Here is a 22,531-nt window from a genome sequence, read left to right on the forward strand (position 1 = left end):
TAAAGTTTCCTTCCTTCCTTCCTTCCTTCCTTCCTTCCTTCCTTCCTTCCTTCCTTCCTTCCTTCCTTCCTTCCTTCCTTCCTTCCTTCCTTTAACTATGTAGGCTGATATGAGTTATGGCAGATTTGGTTTGTTTCATCAATGTTTCTCTCTCTCTCTCTCTCTCTCTCTCTCTCTCTCTCTCTCTCTCTCTCTTCCTTTCTCTTTAAAAATCAATGAAAAATTAAAAACTTGCATTTTTTTGGTAAATCAGAATTTTCATGTACCATTTTAGCTTCTAGTACAATACAATTCAACTTATTATTTTCTAAAATCAATGATGTAGTAATAGTTGTTGATGACTTTCTGCTTTGCAAAACAGTCTCAGTTTGTAAGAGAGAGCAATTCACATACTTTTAGTGGCTGCCTACATATTGTAGTTCCTTTTGCTTTGTGTATTACTTAAGGGAACATGGAAAAAGTCATAGTGACAATGTGTTAGGTAGGTTATTTTTTTAAAAAAACATATATATTTTATTGATTTTTTTTTACAGAGAAGAAGAGAGAGGGATAGGGAGTTAGAAACATTTATGAGAGAGAATCATTGATCAGCTGCCTTCTGCACACCCCACACCTGGGATATGCCCACAACCAAGGTACATGCCCTTGACCGGAATCAAACCTAGGGCCTTTCAGTCCACAGGCTGATGCTCTATCCACTGAGCCAAACCAGTTTCGGCTAGGTGGGTTTAATTATAGTTAAGCCTTTGCTACCTTTGTTGTTAATATCATCAGAACCTATGAGGAGCCGAAGCCAGTTTGGCTCAGTGGAAGAGCGTCGGCCTGGGGACTGAGGGATCCCGGGTTTGATTCCGGTCAAGGGCATGTACATTGGTTGCGGGCACATCTCCAGTGGTGGGTGTGCAGGAGGCAGCTGGTTGATGTTTCTCTCTCATCGACGTTTGTAACACTCTATCCCTCTCAATTCCTCTCTGTGTAAAATCAATAAAATATATTAAAAAAAAAAAAAGAACCTATGAGGAAAAATATTTGTGCTAATGAGAGGCAAAGTGATATATGAATTATTAAAATCTATGGGAATTTTGAGGACATTGTTTTAATTTTAGTCTTTCTCCCTCAATACATTATTTGTAAGGGAGTTTAATAAACCAGGGCCTTTTGATTGGTAGTGCCAATGCCTAAAATTTCAAAAGGTTGACAAACAACAAAGAACAGAATGATCATATCTAATTTAAGAAAGACATACTTTGCAGTTTATTTTAATGGATACTCAGATGAAAAGATGTTTAGCTTTCTGAATGTGTCTTTTATACAAGTGCAGCCGGGTTTTGGTGAACTTGTTATTGTGCTCGGGCTATGCAAGTTTTTAGAACTCTAGTTTCCTCACAAGGTGAGGATAATGTCATTTACTCCCAGGCTCTTTTCCCTGCCAAGCAGTCAGTCAGTATATAGAGGCCAATGACCACAGTACCTGACACATAGCAGGTATTTCGTATCTATTGTACTTATTTCCCTTTCCATGAGAGAGGATATGAAAATTTGGAACAGACATAGCCTTGTTAGGCATAATAAAAAAACTATGACACCAGATTTCTTTAAATAGCTGAACTTTTGGTTGCTATTACATTGCTTATATTAACTGTTGGACAGAGAAACTGGTAGACGTCAGAGAAACTTGAGGTCCAGATGAGTAACGATAGAAGAGAAACCAAACTCCAGCGCATAACACCAAATGCTGGTGAGGATGTGGAGCAATAGGAAATCTCATTCATTGCTGGTGAGGATGTAAAATGTTTGGTGGTTTCTTACAAAACTAAAAATACATTTTTACCATATGACTCAGCAATATTACACTCATTGTTATTTACTCAAAGGAGTTGAACATTTATGTCCACACAAAACCCTACATATGGATGTTTACAGCAGCTTTATTTATAATTGCCAAAACTTGGAAGCAACCAAGATGTCCTTCACTAGGTGAATGGAAAAATAAACTGTGGTACATCAGACAGTGGAATATAGAGAGAAATGTTATCAAGCCATGAAAAGACATGGAGGAACTTGAAATGCATATTACTAACTGAAAAAAGTCACCATGAAGAAGTTACTTACTATATGGTTATAACTATATGATGCCTGGAATAGGCAAAATTCTGGAGACTGAAAAACACACACACACATAAAAAAAGCCAGTGGTTGCCAGGGGTGTGTGGGGACAGATGACCAGGCAGAGCACAGAGGAGTGTTAGGGCAGGAAACTGCTCTGTATGATATCATAATGATGAATATGTGTCATTGCATATTTGTCCAAACCCACAGAATGTACACTACCAAGAGTGAGCCCTTAAGGAAACTATGGACTTTGGGTGATTTTGATGTGTTATGTGGGTTCATCCTTGGTAAAAAATGTGCCATTCTGCTATGCGTATGTGGAAGCAAAGTTATATGGGAAATCCTTTGATTTTCCTCTCAATTTTATTGTAAACCTAAAACTGCTCTTAAAAAAATAAATAAATAAAATAAAGCCTTTAAAAATATACTTAAAATCTTAAGCATAGCCTCTGGAACATGTCAATTAAGAAATTTAAAATCATAAAAATTCACTTCAGCATTACTTTTCAGTAGTATCTTGATTGAATATAACTATATGCATAACTAATATATATATATATATATATATATATATATATATATCACATTTAACATCTTTTTTTTTTTAATCCTCACTGGAGGATATTTTTCAATTAATATTTAGGGAGAGTGGAAAGAGAGAAGGAAAGACCGAGAGAACCATTGATGTGAGAGAAACACATTGATTGGTTAACTCCCACAGGGGCCGGGGCTGCAACCAAGGGTCGTTCGTGCCCTTGACTGGAATCAAACCTGGGACCCTTCGGTCTGCAAGTTGATGCTCTAACCACTGAGCAAGACTGGCTAGGGCAGGGCATTTAATAACTTTAAGAATTTAACCTCAGTTGTAAATATTTTCTTGTTCCTAAGCTAAAGCATATCGGTGGGTTTGAAATGAGTATAACTTTTCTTGGGCACTGATGTCACTGAAATTATGTGACACATTTGCTTACCAGATTGCTTTTAACTTAGTGAGTCAATTCAGGCTAGCAGACTTGTTTGTTCTCTCTGAGTAAATAATCTTCCATCTCCAGAGGCATTTTTCATAGTTTTATAAACAGCCTTTCTCTGGGGGGAGGGGGGGGGGAAGAAAAGCACAAAAAAACCCCACAAAACAACACACAAAACTTACAAAGTACTGTAATAGCAGCTGTTCTTAAATGGTCTTCATTTTTGTTGATTTTAATATTTAGGTGGAAACTACATTGTTAGATACCATGTGAGGAATGTATGTTCAGGAGGGGAAAGGACTGGAGTTGAGTGATAGGGGCCTCGGTCCTCCTTGCCTGCTTACAGTGCTGTCAGCATCACTTCTGTGAAATATGAAGGAAGAAACATCTCTGCCCCATGGTTCGGAGGGGCTGGCATTTAATGATCTGTCTGTCCTTTCGGAGCGTCTCTATGGATTTATTTTTCTGTAAACGATGGGGCCTCACCTGCCCCAGGAAGATTCTGAACCATGTACAGTCTACATACAAAGTAGGCAAGTTGTGCATCTTGGGTTTGAATGCTACACATATCTCACGTTTGGTGTATTTAGTGGAGTAAGCTATTTAGTGTAATAAACAGTGGAGGTTTATTTCTTGTCACATTAAAGTCCAGGGTGGATAGGTTGGGACTTGTTTCTTGATATTATTACGGAACCAACCTCTGTCCCTTTATTTTAGTGGCTATTACACATTATAGGGCTAAAATATATATATATATATATATATATATATATATATATACTTTTATTGATTTCAGAGAGAAAGGGAGAGGGAAAGACAGACAGAAACATCAATGAGAGTGAATCATTAATTGGCTGCCTCTTGCATGCCCCCTACTGGGGATCGAGCCTGCATCCCACGCACGCACGCACATGCCCTTGACTAGAATCAAACCTGGGACCCTTCAGTCCGCAGGCCAATGCTCTATCCACTGAGCCAAACTGGGCTTTTTGACCTACTGGATCATTTTTAGCTACCGTAATCGTAAGGGAAGGTGGAAAATGTGACCAGTAGTGTTCTCTGGAAGAAGAGAAAAAGTTTGGTTACACACCCATCCTGCCATTACATCTGTGTTCCAACTAGTTTTTTTTTTAAAATATATTTTTATTGATTTTTTACAGAGAGGAAGGGAGAGAGATAGAGAGCTAGAAAGGTCGATGAAAGAGAAACATCAACCAGCTGCCTCCTGCACACCTCCTACTGGGGATATGCCCGTAACCAAGGTACATGCCCTTGACCGGAATCGAACCTGGGACCTTTCAGTCCGCAGACCGATGCTCTACCACTGAGCCAAACCGGTTTCGGCCCAGCTAGTTTTTGATGTAATTCCTTTTGATGAGAATTTTATTATAAGTTTGTGCCAAAGATTCTATCAATATCATTCATTTACTTCTCTTGCTTAGAGAACCCTGTGCATAGATTCCTGGAAGGACTGTTTTTTCCTCCTAGAAACACAACTAAATATATTGAGGCTGTGTCTGATATCTGAAGCTTGATGAAGATTCTGAATGCACTGTATTTTCGATAAGGCCAGTTGAAACTATTCTTAACTACTCTGTATGGTTCACTGTTTCTTCAGAGGCATGTTTCATCAAAGCACTAAAATTATGCAGACAGAGTTGGAAATGTTCTTTGAAGAGCATCCTATCATCTTCCTTATAATTTTGGGTTTTATTTAACACTTAGCTCCCAAAGTGGGGCCATGGCAATATCTTTGCGTTCTAACTCACAGCAGGCTTTCGAGGAGTTTGTGATGCTATTTTACTGCTGGCATACAAAACCAGCGAGGTTAACTGTGCTGTGATAGGTCACACAGTGAGTCAACGGCTGAGCTATGATTAGCGTTGACAGCTGGTGAGCTTCTAGGCTGTCGCAAACCGAGCAACACTGACATTCATTTTGATTTGACTTTGCATTTCATTTTCAACTATTTATTCATTTTAAGGTCTCTTTAAGAAACTTTTTGGGGATATTGTGGGACTTGGGAAACTTTCTATAAATGCTTTGGGGAGAGTCCGTCAGCTTTCCCCTCCCCATCTTCCTGCTTAATAATTAAGTTGTGTTTATGTTAGGCAAGCTTCCTCTAGTTTTGCAAATTAAGAAGAAAGTAGATACTTTAAGATGAGTTAGCCAATATTAATTTTACTTGCTTATTTTGAAATATGATTTTTCAACAATGAAGCTTTGAGATCTAGTGATAAGCTTGTGAGTACAAACTAGAGAAGTTATAAATATGTGTAGTATATCCGATGAAATAATTCACAAGGAAATGGAAAGTATGCATCACAAGATTGATCCAAAATGGTTTTGAACATAAGATTAAAATGTAGGCCAATGGTCATGTGGATTGCTTGGTCATTTGATTCATTGGGTCAGCATCTTTAAAAAATATATATTTTTATTGATGAGAGAGAGAGAGAGAGAGAGAGAGAGAGAGAGAGAGAGAGAGAGAGAGAGAGAGAAACATCAATGATGAGAGAGAATCATTGATTGGCTGTCTCCTGCATGCCCCTCACTGGGGACTGAGCTCATATCCCAGGCATGTGCCTGATTGGGAATTGAATGGTGACCTCCTGGTTCATAGGTTGACACTCAACCACTGAGCCATGCCTGCTGGGCTGGGTCAACATCTTATTCACCTGAGAGGGGATGGGGGAAGAGTGAGCCTTCTTTTAGTTCTGTATCTGCTTCCAGGTGTATGCATTGGGGAAGGTTTTAAGGAAAAGTGCTATTTCTTGGAACCTGGTTGTCATCTTTACTGCTCATGGTGGCTGGCTGCAACCTGGGCAGAGTCCCTGGGTCTTCTGATTACACTGTCATCAGTACTTTTTAGCATTGCTGATGTCAGAGAGGCTGTTGGATCTCGGGGCCCAGGTAACCCAAACATGTAGGCAATGATAACCTAGCAGAGGTGAGGACATATGGTTTAGAGTCTAACCTGGGATCAAAGTGTGATTCCAGTGACTCAGTGACTTTCGTAAGGAATCACAAAACCCAGTTTCCTCTCTGGTCAAAGATTTTCTCCCTTCTGCAGTAGTCATGACACCTAAAGGAGCTAGCATGTTAGAGTGTGTGGTCTAGAGGCAGTGACAACTCTCATGTCTTCCCTCTCTGCCTCTCGGATCTCAGGCTTCCACTCCAGATCTTTTAATCCTCAGCACCCTATGGGAATTTAAGAGCAATGTCAAGTTTAGACACCTCTAAACTCATATTCTATGTTTTATAAATATTTATTTGAAAACCAATGAAACATACTTTTTAAACCTCAGCTTATGTAGTCTATTATGATGTGAGCTTATTTGAAGGCAGACAGAGCTAAAGGTTTTTTCCTATTTTTCAGCTATAAAAGCTTTTATAATGATACTAGAGGCCTGGTGCACGAAATTTGTGCACCTCTTGGGGGGTGAAGGGGCTCAGCCTGGCCTGTGCCCTCTTGCAGTCTGGGAGCCCTAGGGGGCTATTTGTTTGATGGCTTAGGTACGCTCCCTGCAATCGGACATCCTTAGTGCTGTTGTGGAGGCAGGAGATGCTCCCGCCACTACCACTGCACTCACCAGCTGTGAGCCTGGCTTCTGCCCCCTGTTGATCAGTGTGTGTCATAGGAGCTGGTTGTTCTGCTGTTTGGTTGATTTGCATATTAGCATTTTATTATATAGGATAGTATGATTGCTATTAAAAAAAAAAATTTCTCTGTGATTTCTCAAAGGAATCCCCTCCACTTAAAGGTTGGGTAGCACTTTCAAGGTGAACTAGGACTCCATTCTCAGCCACCCTGGAGGGATGGACTTGTCTTGTTTTCTCTTGACTGGTCCCCAATGGAGATGACAGTCTACCCATATGCAACTGTTCTTACAGAGTAATCATGTATCCATCCATTACCAAGTATGTTTACACTGAGAAATGTTGCTTAATGTCATGTAATTACAGGAAAACCACCAGTTTAGGATCACAAAGTGACTCAGGAGGTGAAGGCCATTAAAACAACTTAAGGTTCACAGTTAGGAGGTGCTTGTTGCATTTTACTTTCTGGGAATATACAGATATCATCAGCCTGTTTCAGTGACAACAAAACACAAAGCAATTTCCCTTAAATTTAATGGTTCCATTATCAATGTGTGATTGAATAACATAATATGGGAGAGAATGATAGTTGCAGCATGAAATGATTTGCATGAAACCCTACTTTATACTCCAATTATTACTCTCCACAATTACAGGACAACCTGGTTGTTAATTGCCTGTGGTCTTAAATATGCACTTCTTTCAGAAATAGACACTAATTATTAGATCTTGTTTTTGGTCTCACCCGAAGTTGCAAGTGTCTAGGCTTTTTTTTTTTTTTTTTTTTTAATTTGCAAGGCTAATGGTGCACAGGCATAGTGAAACAGATCTCATTCTGACTCCCATTCTGTTCTCTGTGACGTACGCTCTCAGAGACTATGAGCTTGGCTTTCAATCCCACGTCGGTGTTCAGTGTGCCAGTCTGTCTCTCGACAAAAGCTGTATATTTTCTATCAGAACGTTGGAAGGATTTTATCTTTTTCAAATGTATATGGAAATCTGCTTACACATTAATAAAACAGCTACTTCTTCATAGTCCATAACAATTATCTATAGCCAGAAATAACAACACGAGAATAATATTCTATATGCGATCTTCTAATTCTTCTAAGATAAGCATTTTTTGTTTTGTTTTGTTGGGGAGCTGTAGTTGGAACTGTGCCAGGCAAAAGGCAGTTTGCTTTGTGTGTTGGGTTTTCCTTCCTCCCGGCATCAATGGCTGAATTAGGAAATAGATTCTGAATCTGGTAGTCCTGGGCCTGTCTTCGGTCAGGGTTGGCAAACTTCTGCTCCTGTAAGGGCCAGACTGGTGCCACGAAGCCAGTGGATGGGAATGCTGGGCTAGCAAGAGCACAGGTCCTGCCGAAGGTAGATCTGTCCCTTTCAGCAGGTAGATCTCAGATGGACATTTTCTAATTTTAATGTGGAACACATCAGGTTTGAAATATTGGAAGTGTGGCTCACGCTTTTGAGGAAATATTGTGCTGACTAATTTGCTAGTGTGACTTCCAGTTTTAGCACGTGCTATTGATTACTGTTTCCTTCCCTGCTATTGTCACCCAGATAATGTATTCATCCATCTTGATCTGATTCAGCTGTAATTTCCAGGACACTTTTTTTCAGGTCTGGACAAGGGGTGCCACTTGTTGCTATGGTAGCCTCTTCTCTGTCTTCAACCAGCTGTTCAGCGATATTACAATTTCCTTTTTATCTTTTTGTTTTGTCCTCCAGTGTGTAGATTCCTTGAGGGCCTTTAGCACATATTGATTGAGTGGCAGTTGGTGAGATGTCTTCTCAGGACCCAGGAGAGAGTTGGTCTCTCGGGTGATTCAGAACCGGTGGCTGTCCCAGGCTTCTCCCAGAATCTTGGCATCAGTCCTGGAATGGAGCCTGTCTCCCAGCTTCCCATTTCCTCAAACTGTTTTAGGAGGAAGAAGGGTGAGAAGAGGTTGGGGAGATTGGGAGCAAAAAGGCCTCTATTCTCAGAGCGTGCTGTGATTTACCACTGCTGTCTCCTCCATGCTGCTTCTCTTCTCTATTTCCCCTCCATCAACATATTCTAGGGAAGGTAGAGTGCAGATGTGTTTTTGTGACTCAAAGCCATATGAAGCCAAAATGAGTCTTTCTCTTGTCATAATTAGAAGTAGGGCCTTAGGCTGTTTACTGCCTCTAAAATAAACGTGGTGCTTAGCTTCTCAGTTGCAACACTTTCCAGCTTTTAGGAAAAAAGTAAACAAAAATAAAATCTTATTTTAAATGTAGTGGCAGAAATTAAATAAGTCATCCTCAATAGTGCCGTACAGTTAAAAAAAAATGTTTTGAGAGGACTGCTCAGCAAAACCTCCACAACAAAACCATACCAAAAAACAAAACAAAAACTTCCCACATTTGGCAACTGGTGATAACTCATCCTATTATAACTATTTAGTCTGTTTCCTTTTTTCCCTCCTCGTTATGTGTAGAGTCCGTATGTATAGCAATATAAAACTTAGTATCCATTGCCAGGCGGTGTGAGTTCAATTCCCAGCTCTACCATATAGAATGCTTAAATTCTCTGATCCATAATTGTGCCTAGCTTACAGGGTTATTGTGAGGAGTAAATGAGTAGGGAAAAAAAATCTTTATAATAAGTGCCTGATACAGAATGACTATAATATACATACACACACATATATATATATATATATATATATATATATATATATACTTACCTATTGTTTTTTTAAGTCAAGTTTATTAATGTATAAGTTGAGGTGCAATTTTTATGCAGCAAAATTCACACTTTGATAATATACACTTCTGGGAGTTTTGACATGTACATAGAACCATATAACCACCACCACAATCAAAATCTAGAACATTTCTATTATCCTTAAAACTTCTCTTATAGAGAGAAGTAGTCAATCTTTCTTGCCCCTAACACCAAATCCTGGCAATCACTGATCCGTTTTCTGACCCTATACATTTTTGCTTTACAGAACAGGATATAAGTGGAATCACTTCTGAGACTAGCTTCTTTCGCTTGGCATAAGGATTGGCAAACTTTTCAATAAAGAGCTAGGTGGTAAATGTTTTTTTTTTTTTTTAATTGCACTTTAAAAAAAATTAAATTATCTGTGTACATATTTTAACATTGCGCCCCCCCCCCCCCCATATATACCCTCCCTCTCCAGAGTTTTGTGTCCATTGGTTGTACTTATATGCATGTAGGTGGTAAATGTTTTAGGCTAGCAGGCCATATCTCTGTTGATACTCATTCTGCTATTGCAATCATGGATGATACACGAATGATTGAATGTATTTATTCAAACAGGTAGTAGTTGCCCTGGCCAGTGTCTCAGTTGCTTGAGCATCATTTCATGAATCAAAAGGTTGCAAGTTCGATTCCCAGTCAGGGCACAGACCCAGGTTGTAGATTAGGCTCCTGATCAGGGTGTGTATGGGAGGCAATGGATTGATGTTTCTTACACTGATGTTTCTCTCTTTACCCCTCTCCCTTCTTTTTTCTCTAAAATCAGTAAAAACACATTAAAAAACAAACAAACCCAAAACAAAAAATACAGGTGGCAGCCAGATTTGGGTAGAAAACCACAACTTGCTGACATAACTTAGCATAATGAATATGAGATTTATTCATATCGCGTATCAGTAGTTTGTTCTTTAAATTGTCAGTTATTACTCCATTGCATAGGTATATGACGGTTTGTTTAGTCAGTTGAGGGATGTTTGAGATTTTCCTGATTTTTGGCAATTATAAATAAAGCCACTTTAAACACATTCCTACAGGTTTTTGTATTAATATAGGTTTTCATTTCTTTTGACTAATTACGGTACCTAGGAGAATTGCTAGGTTATATGGTACATGTATGTTTCCTTTTATACAAAACTCCCATACTGTTTTCCAAAATGTCTATATCACTTTGTGTTTCTTCCAGCAAAGTAAAAGGGTTCCAACTGTGTTGTATCCTCACCGGCACTGGTATTGTCTACTCTAAAAGACTGTGAAGAATTTTGGAAACTAGAGTAAAGATATTTACCTTTAACTTAAATTAAGTTGGAAGCTCTTGAAGGGTTTTACACTTGGAAACAACCTAAAAATTATCACCTCAGGGTAGAGAATGGTTTTGAAGGAGACATGGCAAATGTGTGAAGATCTGTAGGAGGATATCATATTTGTATAGGAGGAAGGGAAGACACCTTCACTGGAAAGATGGCAGTGAAGATTAAGTGATTAGATGTGAGAATTTTTTAGGAGGTGAAATTGGTAGAACTTAGTGATTCATCAGATATGGGACTTGAGAGAGTGGTACACGCAACGACATGTATAATGTTACCTTCACTGAGATGAGGAACATTGACAGGGAAAAGAAGTATGGGGAGATAAAGTCATCAGTTCAATTTTTAAATTTATGTGAGATGTCTGAATGGAGGTACCAAGTAGGTAGTTTGATATCTGGCCTGGAATAGGGGAACAAAATTGGAAGTCTGTGGTATGAAAGATATCTGATAATATGGAGTTGAAGACATTTTCTAGAGAGAGTTTTTAGTGATCTGAGAATAGTGATGGGGTAGTGGGGTAGATCCAAGAAGAACCTCAGTGTTAATGTTAGGTTAAGGGATATCCTAAGGAAAGTAAGAGAGAGAAAGAGAGAGAGAGAGAGAGAGAGAGAGAGAGAGAGAGAGAGAGAGAGGGAGAGAGAGAATATATGAATGAATGAATTTGTATAAGATTGTATCCCAGATGCCAAGGTGAGTGAAGAGTTATCTGTGTGCTGAGATGACAAGTAAATTAAGGATGGAATGTGCTCATACAATTGACTAGTAGAACTATAGTGGACATTAGCCAGTTTTGCTGGTAATGGCGGTGGTGCTACCATGTTTCCCCGAAAATAAGATATCCTCCGAAAATAAGACCTAGCACATGGAAAAATAAGACATCCCCTGAAAATAAGATCTAGCGCATCTTTGGGAGCAAAAATTAATATAGGACACTGTCTTATTTTTGAGGAAACAGGGTAGTATATATGTAAAAATCTATACTATAATGAATTGGGGAGTGGGTAGGATGCAAGGTAGTAGGAAAAGCAAAGGCATACCGGACTTTTAAGAACTTTCAGGTTGATTATTAGAAATGTGTGTTAAGAGATGTTTTTGATTGTTAAGATGAGACAATTAGAGCATGCTGGTGAGAAGGATGAGCAGGGGATGACAACAGAAGAATCAGCGTAGTCAATGGAATGACATACCCACAAGGCATGAAAGATACCCATCAATCAGATCTAGTAATCTTGTGGAAGAAGTTCAGATGAATTTAATATTCATAGTTGCGACCTGTGAACAGAGAAAAATATGGGTCTTTTAGCATTACCAAATTCTAATGACATATATGAAGATATACTGCATTAGAACTTGAATTTGTTTTTTAAGTATTTCTTAAATTTATTTTTCAAGTATTTCTAGAAAACTTACCAAACAGAAAATGTCAGGAAAATTCTTTTGCTATGTGAAGTCACTTGTCAGTCTCATGGCCCATTTGAAATCCTCAAATGAAAGACTTCCTCATCTGAATGGCCATTGCTCAGTGCTGTGTATGTGTGTGTGTAAATACTTTTTCCTCATTAAATGATGGAAGGTATCCACATGTGTCAAACACAAGGCCCGCGGGCCAAATCCAGCCCGCCAGGCCTTGCAATGTGGCCCGCACCGCGCTGTCATCACTGCACTCTGCTGTCAGTTTATGACATTGTCAGTTTATGACTGTTCAGTAAACCATTCGGCCCGCGATTTAGGCTGGATTTTAGATTTTGGCCCCTTCTCTGATTGAGTTCGACACCCCTAGTGGACCATGACTGAAAGTGATTTTAGTCTCCATAGTACCTAGCAGTTACATTTATTTAGTTTGTTACCTTAAATGTATGTAAATGTGAACACAGGGAAATGGTTTTTAGCAGATAATTAGGATAAGTTATATGAAGGAGAATATGATTTTGTGGCTTGGCATCAGAATTAATAGCATGTAAAATTATGGAACCTGATTATAAGCTTTTGTTTTTATGATACTTAGTAAAATATGTTTTGAAAGTTCCCTTTTATATACTACTAAGGAATGAACAACAACTCCTCTTTGGTGGTGATACTTTATAGTTGATCAATTACTTTCATGTTACTGTACCATTCAGACGGAGGTTAACTCAGAGAGGAAGAGAGAGAGAGAGAGAGATCATAGGATATTACCCCATTCTACAGGTGAAGAAACCAAGCTCCAGAGAGTTAATGGGTCAAAAGTCACATTACTAGTAAACAAGAGTGCTAAGACCTAAACTGGGACCTGCTGACCCAACTCTAGATTCTTTCAGTGTACTCGATGGCTTTTCTAGAAATCCAAGGAGGGATTCGGTTTACTTTAAGTGAATAAAAATCACTTAGAACAATCTCTTCGTCGGCCATATTCACCTTTTCTTGATCAAGCTGTGGTCTGTGGTTCAGAGATCATACGGGGCCCCTGCAGCAGAATTGGGAAAAACACTGCATTATGGCTGGCCCAGATGCTGTGATTTAAAGAAAAGAATACAGAAGTGATATATCTGTGGATAATGATTTCTCAGAGCCAGGTTAGCCAGCACTGTTCATTATAGTGAATGAACCTCATGTTAGCATTATGGGGGGCGGGGGGGGGGCCGCAGATAATTATCTATTTTCCTAGGCTTTTGATTCTGACTTCACACACACACACACACACACACACACACACACACACATATATTAAAGACCAGCCATCATTTTGGACTTAGGAGAATAAGTTACTTTTTTTTTTTTTTTTTTTTTTTTAAATCTGTAACACATTGTTTAATGGCAGGGGAATTATGTTCAAAGATCAGAGAGGCAAGTAGGATATTGGTTTCATTTATATTTCAGTGCCAATGAGTTGGCGTCTTTTTATTTTTATTTTTATTTTTTATTGATTATGGTAACACATAATTGTCCTCATCCCCCCATTCCCACCCCAAACCCCTCCCCACAGATGCGTACCCCTCTCCCCCCTATTGTCCGTGACCACTGGTTAGGCTTATATGCGTGCATACAAGTCCTTTGGTTGATCTCTCCCCCTTTCCCCCAGATAAGTTACATTCTAATGAGAGGTCATTATTCTTTAGGGGGACTATGACTGGATTTAATTATATTATTGTTAGAGCTTTCAAAAATCAAAACAGTGTATATTAATGTATAAAATTTGTAATTTTATAGTAAAACATTTAATGGGCAAAGCTCTGACTACAATCTTTGAAAAAATATCATTCCCATTGGCCTTAGCAGATTATTTAAACTTGTGTTAAACAGATTCTTTTTAAACTTATAGACCCTCAAACTCTAGAATATATTTTTATCAGGGGAATTAAGGAATGAAGAGCACATACTTTTAAGAAATTATAGAAAGTCATAAAGCGCTTTCGAAAACCTTCTCCTTTCAAAACTTTTAAATGTTATTTGAGTGAATTGCTGTTACTGGATAAAAACATATCCTTATGTTCTCTATATACTGTCTTAGACAAGGTATTTGGGAATTGCTGTATGGAGTGGGGAATAATTAACTTTGTCTGTATATGAAACCAAGGTGGAATCTGAAACTAAATGTTGCATGGCTCAGTGGTTTTGATTCATGGGGGGGAAAAACACACCTAGATTTTAAGGACTTTTCCTTCCCAAGACAGTTGGTCGTATAACTCCATGTGGACTGTAGACTGTGGTCTACCTCTGGTATTCCTTATCTCCTTGCAAATCTCTTTTAGTGTGTGGTAAAATTCATTAAGTAAGCATTCCAGACGAACAACTGAATATGGTCTCCTTTTACTTCAGATGAGCCTGGCCTATGTTCAAGCAGCCGAGTGCGTCTCAGAACCTGTGAACAAGGATCCTCCTTCCCGAGAAGCTCAGATTCTGACTTTGAAAAAGACGTCTGAATTCGATGTCCTTGTCATTGGAGGAGGAGCGACAGGGTGTGGCTGTGCACTGGATGCTGTCACCAGAGGTGAGTCCTGGTGTGGATGGATGGGACACAGATAAAGTTTCCACCTTTCTTCCCCAGTGCAAACACACAGTCTGCCTCTGCTGGTAGCCACATTCCTGTTGCATTTACTAATTTTCCATCCTTTGTGAAGCACCTTCATATATTTTTTTAATGTAGGCACTTGCACAGTTTTAAGATTAAATAGAACTTGTTTATACCAAAATGAATTTAAGAAGGAAAGTTTGTATTCCTGTGATTTTTATGATCTAATGTTCTTATAAAAATTTTAATATATAGTAAAGTAAATACACCTCTATGAAATGATCTGAAATCACATGTCAGTAAAAAGTAGAAGAGATTTATTAAAGTGAATTATTCTATTAAAATAATTCTTTTGTTCCTATAGCTCTTAAAATAACTTCTTCTAGTGAAATATGGACTGCAGTTTGGGAAACTCCAGTGTATGAGAATAAACTGTTGCTAACCTATTCTCACTCAGTCGCTCTATTAGTCAACCTTAGGAAAGACATGATAGTTCATTAAAAATGGAAACATGTCCCTAGCCGGTTTGACTAAGTGGATAGAGCATCGGCCTGCAGACTGAAGGGTCCCAGGTTTGATTCTGGCCAAGGGCATGTGCCTAAGTTGCAGGCTTGATTCCTAGTAGGGGGCATGCAGAAGGCAACCAATCAATGATTCTCTCTCATCATTGATGTTTCTTTCTCTCCCTCTCTGAAATCAATTAATTGAAAAAATGGAAACATGACATGGAAAGAAAAATATTTTGGTATGGAACACCAATGCTGTTACTTAAGATATATGGTTATTTATGTGGAGACACACACACACACACACACACACACACACACACGGCAAATTAATTAATTTCTCTCATTCCTCATCTTTCAAGGAAGAAAAAATGTCTTCTGTTGATGATGTTGAGAGGATTAAATGTATAGTCATAAAAATGACTTTAAAACAGTGCTGGTCACACAGAGTAAAAACTCAGTATATTAGAAATAGTATTATAGCTGACATTATTAACATGAAGGCAAAACACTTTTAAAACCAATTGTTCTGTTGAAATAATGTTTTTTGGTGTCCTTAGAAGTATTGAATTGGGGGCAGAGTACTGCTACAAGGAATTTTGACTCTGGATATTTTAGGTACTACCTAAGGTTCACTATTTATTTGCAGTTTCATGCTTAATGATAACAATACTATCTAATAAAAAGGGAATATGCAAATTGACCATCACACCATCACAAAGATGGTGGCACCCAGTCCCCTCAGCCTTTGACGATTGGGGGGGGGAGGGAGTGTGGCGGGTGCACAGTGTGGCCGGACCTGCCCTCAGCCGCTCAGGGCCGGCCCAAGGCCCAGGCAAACCTCTGATGTCAGCTGCCCAGCCACCCAGGGCAGGCCCGAGGTGCAGGCCAGCCTCAGATGGTGGCTGCCTATTCACCCGAGGCTCAGGTAACCAGGGTTGGCCAAGGCTTGCACTGCTGGCAGTGGCAGCAGCAAAAGTGTGATGGGGGCATTGCCTTCACCTGATCACTGGGTCACCTCCCGCCCCTGAGGGCTCCTGGACCGTGAAAGGTGGAGGCTAGGCTGAAGCACCCCCCCACTCCAGTGCATGAATTTTCATGCACCGGGCCTCTAGTTTATTACATGAAAGGATTTTCTCAGGTTAAGTTATTCCACAGCATCCTAGATTTTGTTACCTTACATACTTGGTAGAATTTATTCTTATAGAAATGAATTAAATTTAAGATTTAGGGTCCATTTTGTGTGGCTCAGTGATTGAGCATTGACATATGAACCAGGAGGTCATGGTTGATTCCCTCAGGACACATGCCTAGTTTGCAGGCTCGATACCCAGTTGGGGGTGTTCAGGATGCAGATGATAGATGATTCTCTTTCATTATTGATGTTTCTATCTCTCTCTCTTTCTCCCTTCCTCTCTGAAATCAATAAAAAGTATATTAAAAAAGAAAATATTTAGGTACACAAACAAGCAAAACAATGCCCTAGATTTACTGTGCTTGCACAGGATACACACTTAAATTTTAATCTTTATAGATTTACTAGCTAGTTTCTTTCTGTCACTTCTGGCAAATACAAAATAATGGCAAATACAAAAGATAGGCCCTGGAATCTATTCTGTTGCCACAAACCCCCATTTTCATATCATTTCCTGTCTCCGTGGTTTGTAATTTGAGCCAGATTATGCTTAGGCATGCTAAAGCAGACGGAAAGAGTATTTATAGTTGTCTCAAGGTGTTTGAACTCAACTCTTTCCCCTGGAGGCCTGGGAAAGAGAGGACACATTCCAGAAATAATGAGAGACCTTGTCTGGGACTACCTGTCCTGGGACCATCCCAGGAGTTGGAATTTACCAGGTGACAGTTTTCTATGTCAGAGGGGATCATTTCTCCAATAGGGTTCAGAAAAAAAGATGTTCAGTACATGCTGAAATGCATAGTAATTCTTTTTAATAGTTCCACAAATATTTCCTGAGTACCTGTTGTATGCATGGCAATATGCAAGGCACTACATGAGATACAAAGATGATTGTATGGTTGGTGCCTTTAGGGTGCTCACCATTCTTTAATGTGTGTATAGACTGAATTACATTATAGAGATTATGTGTCTTTCAGAATGTTTGGACGCATTATGGATGTGTAAAGGTGAGGGTGGTCATAGCTAAAAAGAATGGTTGAGAGAAAGAAAGCTGCTACTTAGCATAGGTAGAATTTTTATACTTTTATTGATTACAGAGAGGAAGGGAGCAGGAAAGAGAAACATCAATGATGAGAGAGAATCATTGATAGGCTGTCTCCTGCATGCCCCCTATTGGGGATCGAGCCTGCAACCTGGGTATGTACCCTTGACTGGAATAGAATCTGGGACCCTTCAGTCTGTAGGCCAATGCTCTATCCACTGCGCCAAACAAAGTAGTGCAGCTTAGGTAGAATTTTAATAGGCAGACATTGCTGGCTGAAAGAGTTCCAGTCTGAAGGAACATGCAGAAGGGACAACATGGAGGCAGTGCATGAGGGAGATAGCACGCGCTTCAATTCAGAGTACCCAGGCTATGGAGGGGACAATGAGAGAAGAGTGGACAGGCAAAACGGGCCCTTGTGCTCCAGGGAGAGTACTCTGGACTTGGCTTTGAGATCCTGAAGAGCACAAGGTTTGGTGAAGAGGATGGATAGGCAGCAAGGAAGGAGCAGGCATAGGCATGCACTTTTAAGAGACCCAGACACATAATAGAAAGGAAGTCACTTGATAGTATAGTAGGATGTAAAGAAAGGAGGTAATATGTATAAGAATTGTTGTCTGTCTCTGTCTATATCCCCCCTTCCCCCAACCCCCTGCTTCAAGATAGGAGCAATCTGATTACTTCTGTAGACTCAGATAAAAGCCTGTGCAGGAGGACTTGACTATGCAAGTAATAGGAGTCAGCGTGTGGAACAAGATCTGGTGAAAATACAAGGGATGGGATATCAGAGATGTATCTTAGCTTTGGCAGGGAGATAAGAGGCATTTCTCTGGACAAAAACAAAGGGCAAAGATTCTAAGATATAAAAGAGGAGATTGTGTGACTATGAAGAGTGGTTCTATTTGTAGGTAGGACTCTGGGCTTCTTTGTATAAAAGGTTTGAACTACATTATGGAGAATGTGATAGGGTGTAGGTTACTTTGCTGAGATTAATTAATGTAGTATATTTGTGTGTGTGTGTGTGTGTGTGTGTGTGTGTCTTCCCATGTCTGTCCAGTACTGCTCAGAGTGGAGGCAGAAACATTATATAGTTTGGTAGAATCCAGAATTGATAAATCATTGGGTGTTGATGAGAAAAGAGTCTATGAGGGCAGAGGGAAGTGCTTAAATGGAGACCTAGGAAAGCCAGCTTCCCTCGAAGAGTTAGGGTTGTTAAAGGACTGTGAATGAAATAATTATAAGCCAACCACTATTAGATGCCTTTTATTCCTTTTCTCCTTTTTGAAAAATCTCATCTATGCTCACTTTCGTGCATTTTATACAGATATCCTTTTAAAAAATATGTTTTTATTAATTTTAGAGAAAGGAAGAGAGAGAGATAGAAACATCAATGATGAGAGAGAATTATTGGTTGGCTGCCTCCTGCACGCCTCCTGCTGAGGATTAAGCTCGCAACCCTGGGCATGTGCCTTAACTGGGAATTATAGCAGTGACCCTTTGGTGAACAGGATGATGCTCAATCCACTAAGCCACACCAGCCAGGCCTACATATATATTTATAAAAATATAAGATCAGCCAAAACCGGTTTGGCTCAGTGGTAGAGCATCGGTCTGCGGGCTGAAAGGTCCCAGGTTCGATTCCGGTCAGGGTCATGTACGTTGGTTGCGGGCACATCCCCGGTAGAGGGTGTGCAAGAGGCAGCTGGTCGGTGTTTCTCTCTCATTGACGTTTCTAGCTCTCTCTCTCCCTTCCTCTCTGTAAAAAATCAATAAAAAAAATACGTTAAAAAAAAATAAGATCATACTGTAGTTACTATTTTGTAGTGTTTATTTCAAATCTTATCTAATAAAGAGGGAATATGCTAATTGGCCCTCACACCATCACAAAGATGGAGGGAATATGATAATTGACTGCCATACCCTCAATGATGGTGGTGTCCACAGCCACAAGATGGCAGCGCCCAGCCCCCTCAGCCCTGCCGGGGCGGCAGGCATGAGGACAATCTGAATGCTTGCCTCTGGAGTCCCCCAGTCTTCTTAGTCCCCAGCTGCCCAGGGTTGGCCGAAGTGCAGGCAAGCCTTGGATGACAGCTGCCTAGCTGCCTAGAGCCACCGAGGCTTAGATAACCAGGGTCAGCCAAGGCCTGTGCTGCTGGCAGTGGCAGCAGCAGAGGTGTGATGGGGTGTCGCCTTCCCCTGGTCACCTGGTCGCCTCCTACCCCTGAGGGCTTCTGGGCTATGAGAGGATGAAGGCTGGGCTGAAGGACCCCTCTCCAGTGCATGAATTTTCATTCACCGGGTCTCTAGTGTTAGTATGTGTAGTCAGTCTTTAGATATATACAACACACATTATTTTTTATGTGAGCCAAGTACTGAATCAGCTCTGAGAATACAGAATAAGAAGATGTGGCTTTGCCCTCAAGGAGCTTATAATCTATTAGTATTTGCTGAACAAATACATTTTTTCTTTTGGGCAGTGGAGGACAGTCAGTAGTGATCAGGACATCAACTGTGGATAGAGATAATTTTGGAGAGATAAGGGTTCCCAGAGTCTGATTGTTTACCAGACTTTTAATTTTTATAGTTAGTAACAGCCAAGAAAGTGCTGTACTTTTAATATTTCTTAGCTTATTGACTGCTGTCTTTTACAGTGATTGACTGAATGTGTAATTTGATATATGTGGAACTGTGATTTATAAAGGGGATGGATGAACCTTAGTTTGTATTTCTTTTTCTATGCTGGTAGCTCTCTGGGGGTAGCCTGTATAATTAAAATGTATAGAGATGCTGAACTTAATCTATATTTATCCTTTTACTAACATCCCTGATCATATCAGTGGCCCTCTGAAGTGTGAAATAGTCATGGGCATTTGGCTAATGAATTGTGCATTGTTGCTGTTCATTCATGGAATTTGCTCTTTTATTATATTTGATGCTTCACTTAACAACAAATTTTGCTTTCTCTGCATTTGATATGTTTTTACCAAATTATTCCTGATTGTATCCATTAATCTTTAGTCACATTTGACAAAAATAAATTACTGTGATCTTTTAAAGTTACCAGTAATAATTAGATTTTTCAGGACATCAAAGTTTTGGGGAACACTAGATATTTAAGGGCTTGTATAAAAATGTTTGTACAAGCTTTCTGATAAAATACTATGCCCCAGTGCAATTTGGGTAATGGATAAACAAAGAGTACAAGGAAGAGGAAAGAGTCATGAAGTCTTCATAATGAACAATTATTTGCATGCTTACCATCTGCGTTTTTTGGGAATCAATTTTCATTTGGGAATATTATGTTATAAACGTAGTTTGCACAGTTCTCACGTTTTCCTATAGGTCTCTAGGGGTTATTAGAAATTGTTTCACTGTTGAACACCTGTGTGTCCAGTTCCTGGGCAGAAGCACAGCCTGGAAGCCCAGTTGTGGGCACTTTGTTCCCAAAGAGAGCTGTAAGGAAGGGAAGCTGACAAATATATTCACTCTCTCAGCATTCTTCAAGTTGTTTTTATCCAGTTCTTCATGTTCTTCAATGTGTCTTTACTTATGTATCAGGAATCACCAAGTACAGTTTTGGTTTAAAATCTGGTTTATAAATGTAACATTTATGGTTTCTATTCAAATTCCAGGGAAGACTGCTTTTTGCGAGAGGAAAACATCAATTATCGGTCTCTTGTTTAAAAATGTTTGTATAGATCTAGCTAGCAATTCTGGAATTCTCACTACAGTTCCTTCAAGTGTAAGGCAGTGATTAAAAACCCGGGTTGTAAACTTAGAATGAATTGGGATCAAATTTTGGCTTCATCCTTTACAAGCACCATGACGTTCCACAAATGTCTTAAAAATTTTTATTTTTTGTAATTGATTTCAGAGAGGAAGGGTGTGGAAAAGAGAATCTTCAATGATAAGAGAGAATCATTGATCGGCTGCCTCTTGCATGCCCCACAACCCTGGGCATGCCCCCTGACTTGAATCGAACCGTGATCTCCTGGTTCATAGGTTCATGGTCAAACCTATGAGCCATGCCTGCTAGTATCTTAACCTTACAGAGAACCTCAGGTTTCTCAGGCACAAATGAAGGAATGTAACAAGACTCTTTTTTTTTCTTCTTCTTTTTTTTTTTTTTAATATACTTTATTGATTTTCTACAGAGAAGAAGAGAGAGGGATAGAGAGTTAGAAACATCAACAAGAGAGAAACATCCGATCAGCTGCCTCTTGCACACCCCCTACTGGGGATGTGCCCACAACCAGGGTACATGCCCTTGACCGGAATTGAACCTGGGAACTTTCAGTCTGCAGGCGAAGCTCTGTCCATTGAGCCAAGCCAGTTTCGGCAGTAACAAGACCCTTTAGCATAAGTAAAGATTTACAAAGAGCAGGAGGTGTGTGCATTGCAGACAAAATGCAGAAAAAGGAGAGCCTTGGAAAATAGTGCTTACAGGTTTCTACCCCTTCACTGTGTCTACCTTCTCCCACCACGAGGGAAGAGAAATTTCTGTTTCAGGACAGTAGAATCACAGCTGGTGAAAGTTTGCTGGACACTGCTAATTAGACTAGATTGAAAGTTTCTACTAAAGTTAATGTGGAGATCTAATGTAATTTTAATTAATATAGTGATTTTCTTTGGCAGGAGTAGAGAAACTTGTACTAAAGTTTATCTGGAAAACTAAGACTATGAGACTTACTAGATTAATTTTGAAAAGGAATAATGATAAAGGAGATAGAAATCAGATATTAAAGTGTCTTCTAAAGCTAGTTTAATTAAAATAGTTTTTTGGAATAGGGAAGTCAGTGAACAAAAGTAAGATTCTAAAATTGATCTAAATACATGAAATACCAAAATTAGAATATGGTAAAGACAACATTTCAGGTCTGTCATTACTAGCTATTAATAAGTGATGCTGGAGTATCCACTTTCCCAAACACACACACACACACACACACACACACACACACACACACGTTCTGTTTATCATTCATGTGGATCAGGATTTAATAAAATACTGTAAAACTATTATAAGAAAGTATATGAAAAATTTTTTTTTAAATGGAGTAGGAAAGATGCTTTCAAGCAAGACACCAATAAAGCCATTTTTCTTTTGGAAACCCCTGTTAA

At 39.4% G+C, this 22,531-nt stretch overlaps 1 protein-coding gene across 2 annotated transcripts in view; it reads left to right on the top strand.

Annotated features, from left to right (window-relative positions):
- GPD2 (glycerol-3-phosphate dehydrogenase 2) overlaps window positions 1–22,531 on the top strand; it is a 142,912-nt gene that overhangs the window by 44,933 nt on the left and 75,448 nt on the right. For both annotated transcript variants that reach the window (XM_084891465.1, XM_084891464.1), the window contains exon 3: window positions 14,535–14,706. In XM_084891465.1, the coding sequence (XP_084747591.1) occupies window positions 14,535–14,706 (172 nt within the window). The remainder of the gene's footprint in view (window positions 1–14,534; window positions 14,707–22,531) is intronic.

Source organism: Pipistrellus hanaki (assembly GCF_964339955.1).
Source record: "Pipistrellus hanaki genome assembly, chromosome: 8".
Lineage (NCBI taxonomy): Eukaryota > Metazoa > Chordata > Mammalia > Chiroptera > Vespertilionidae > Pipistrellus > Pipistrellus hanaki.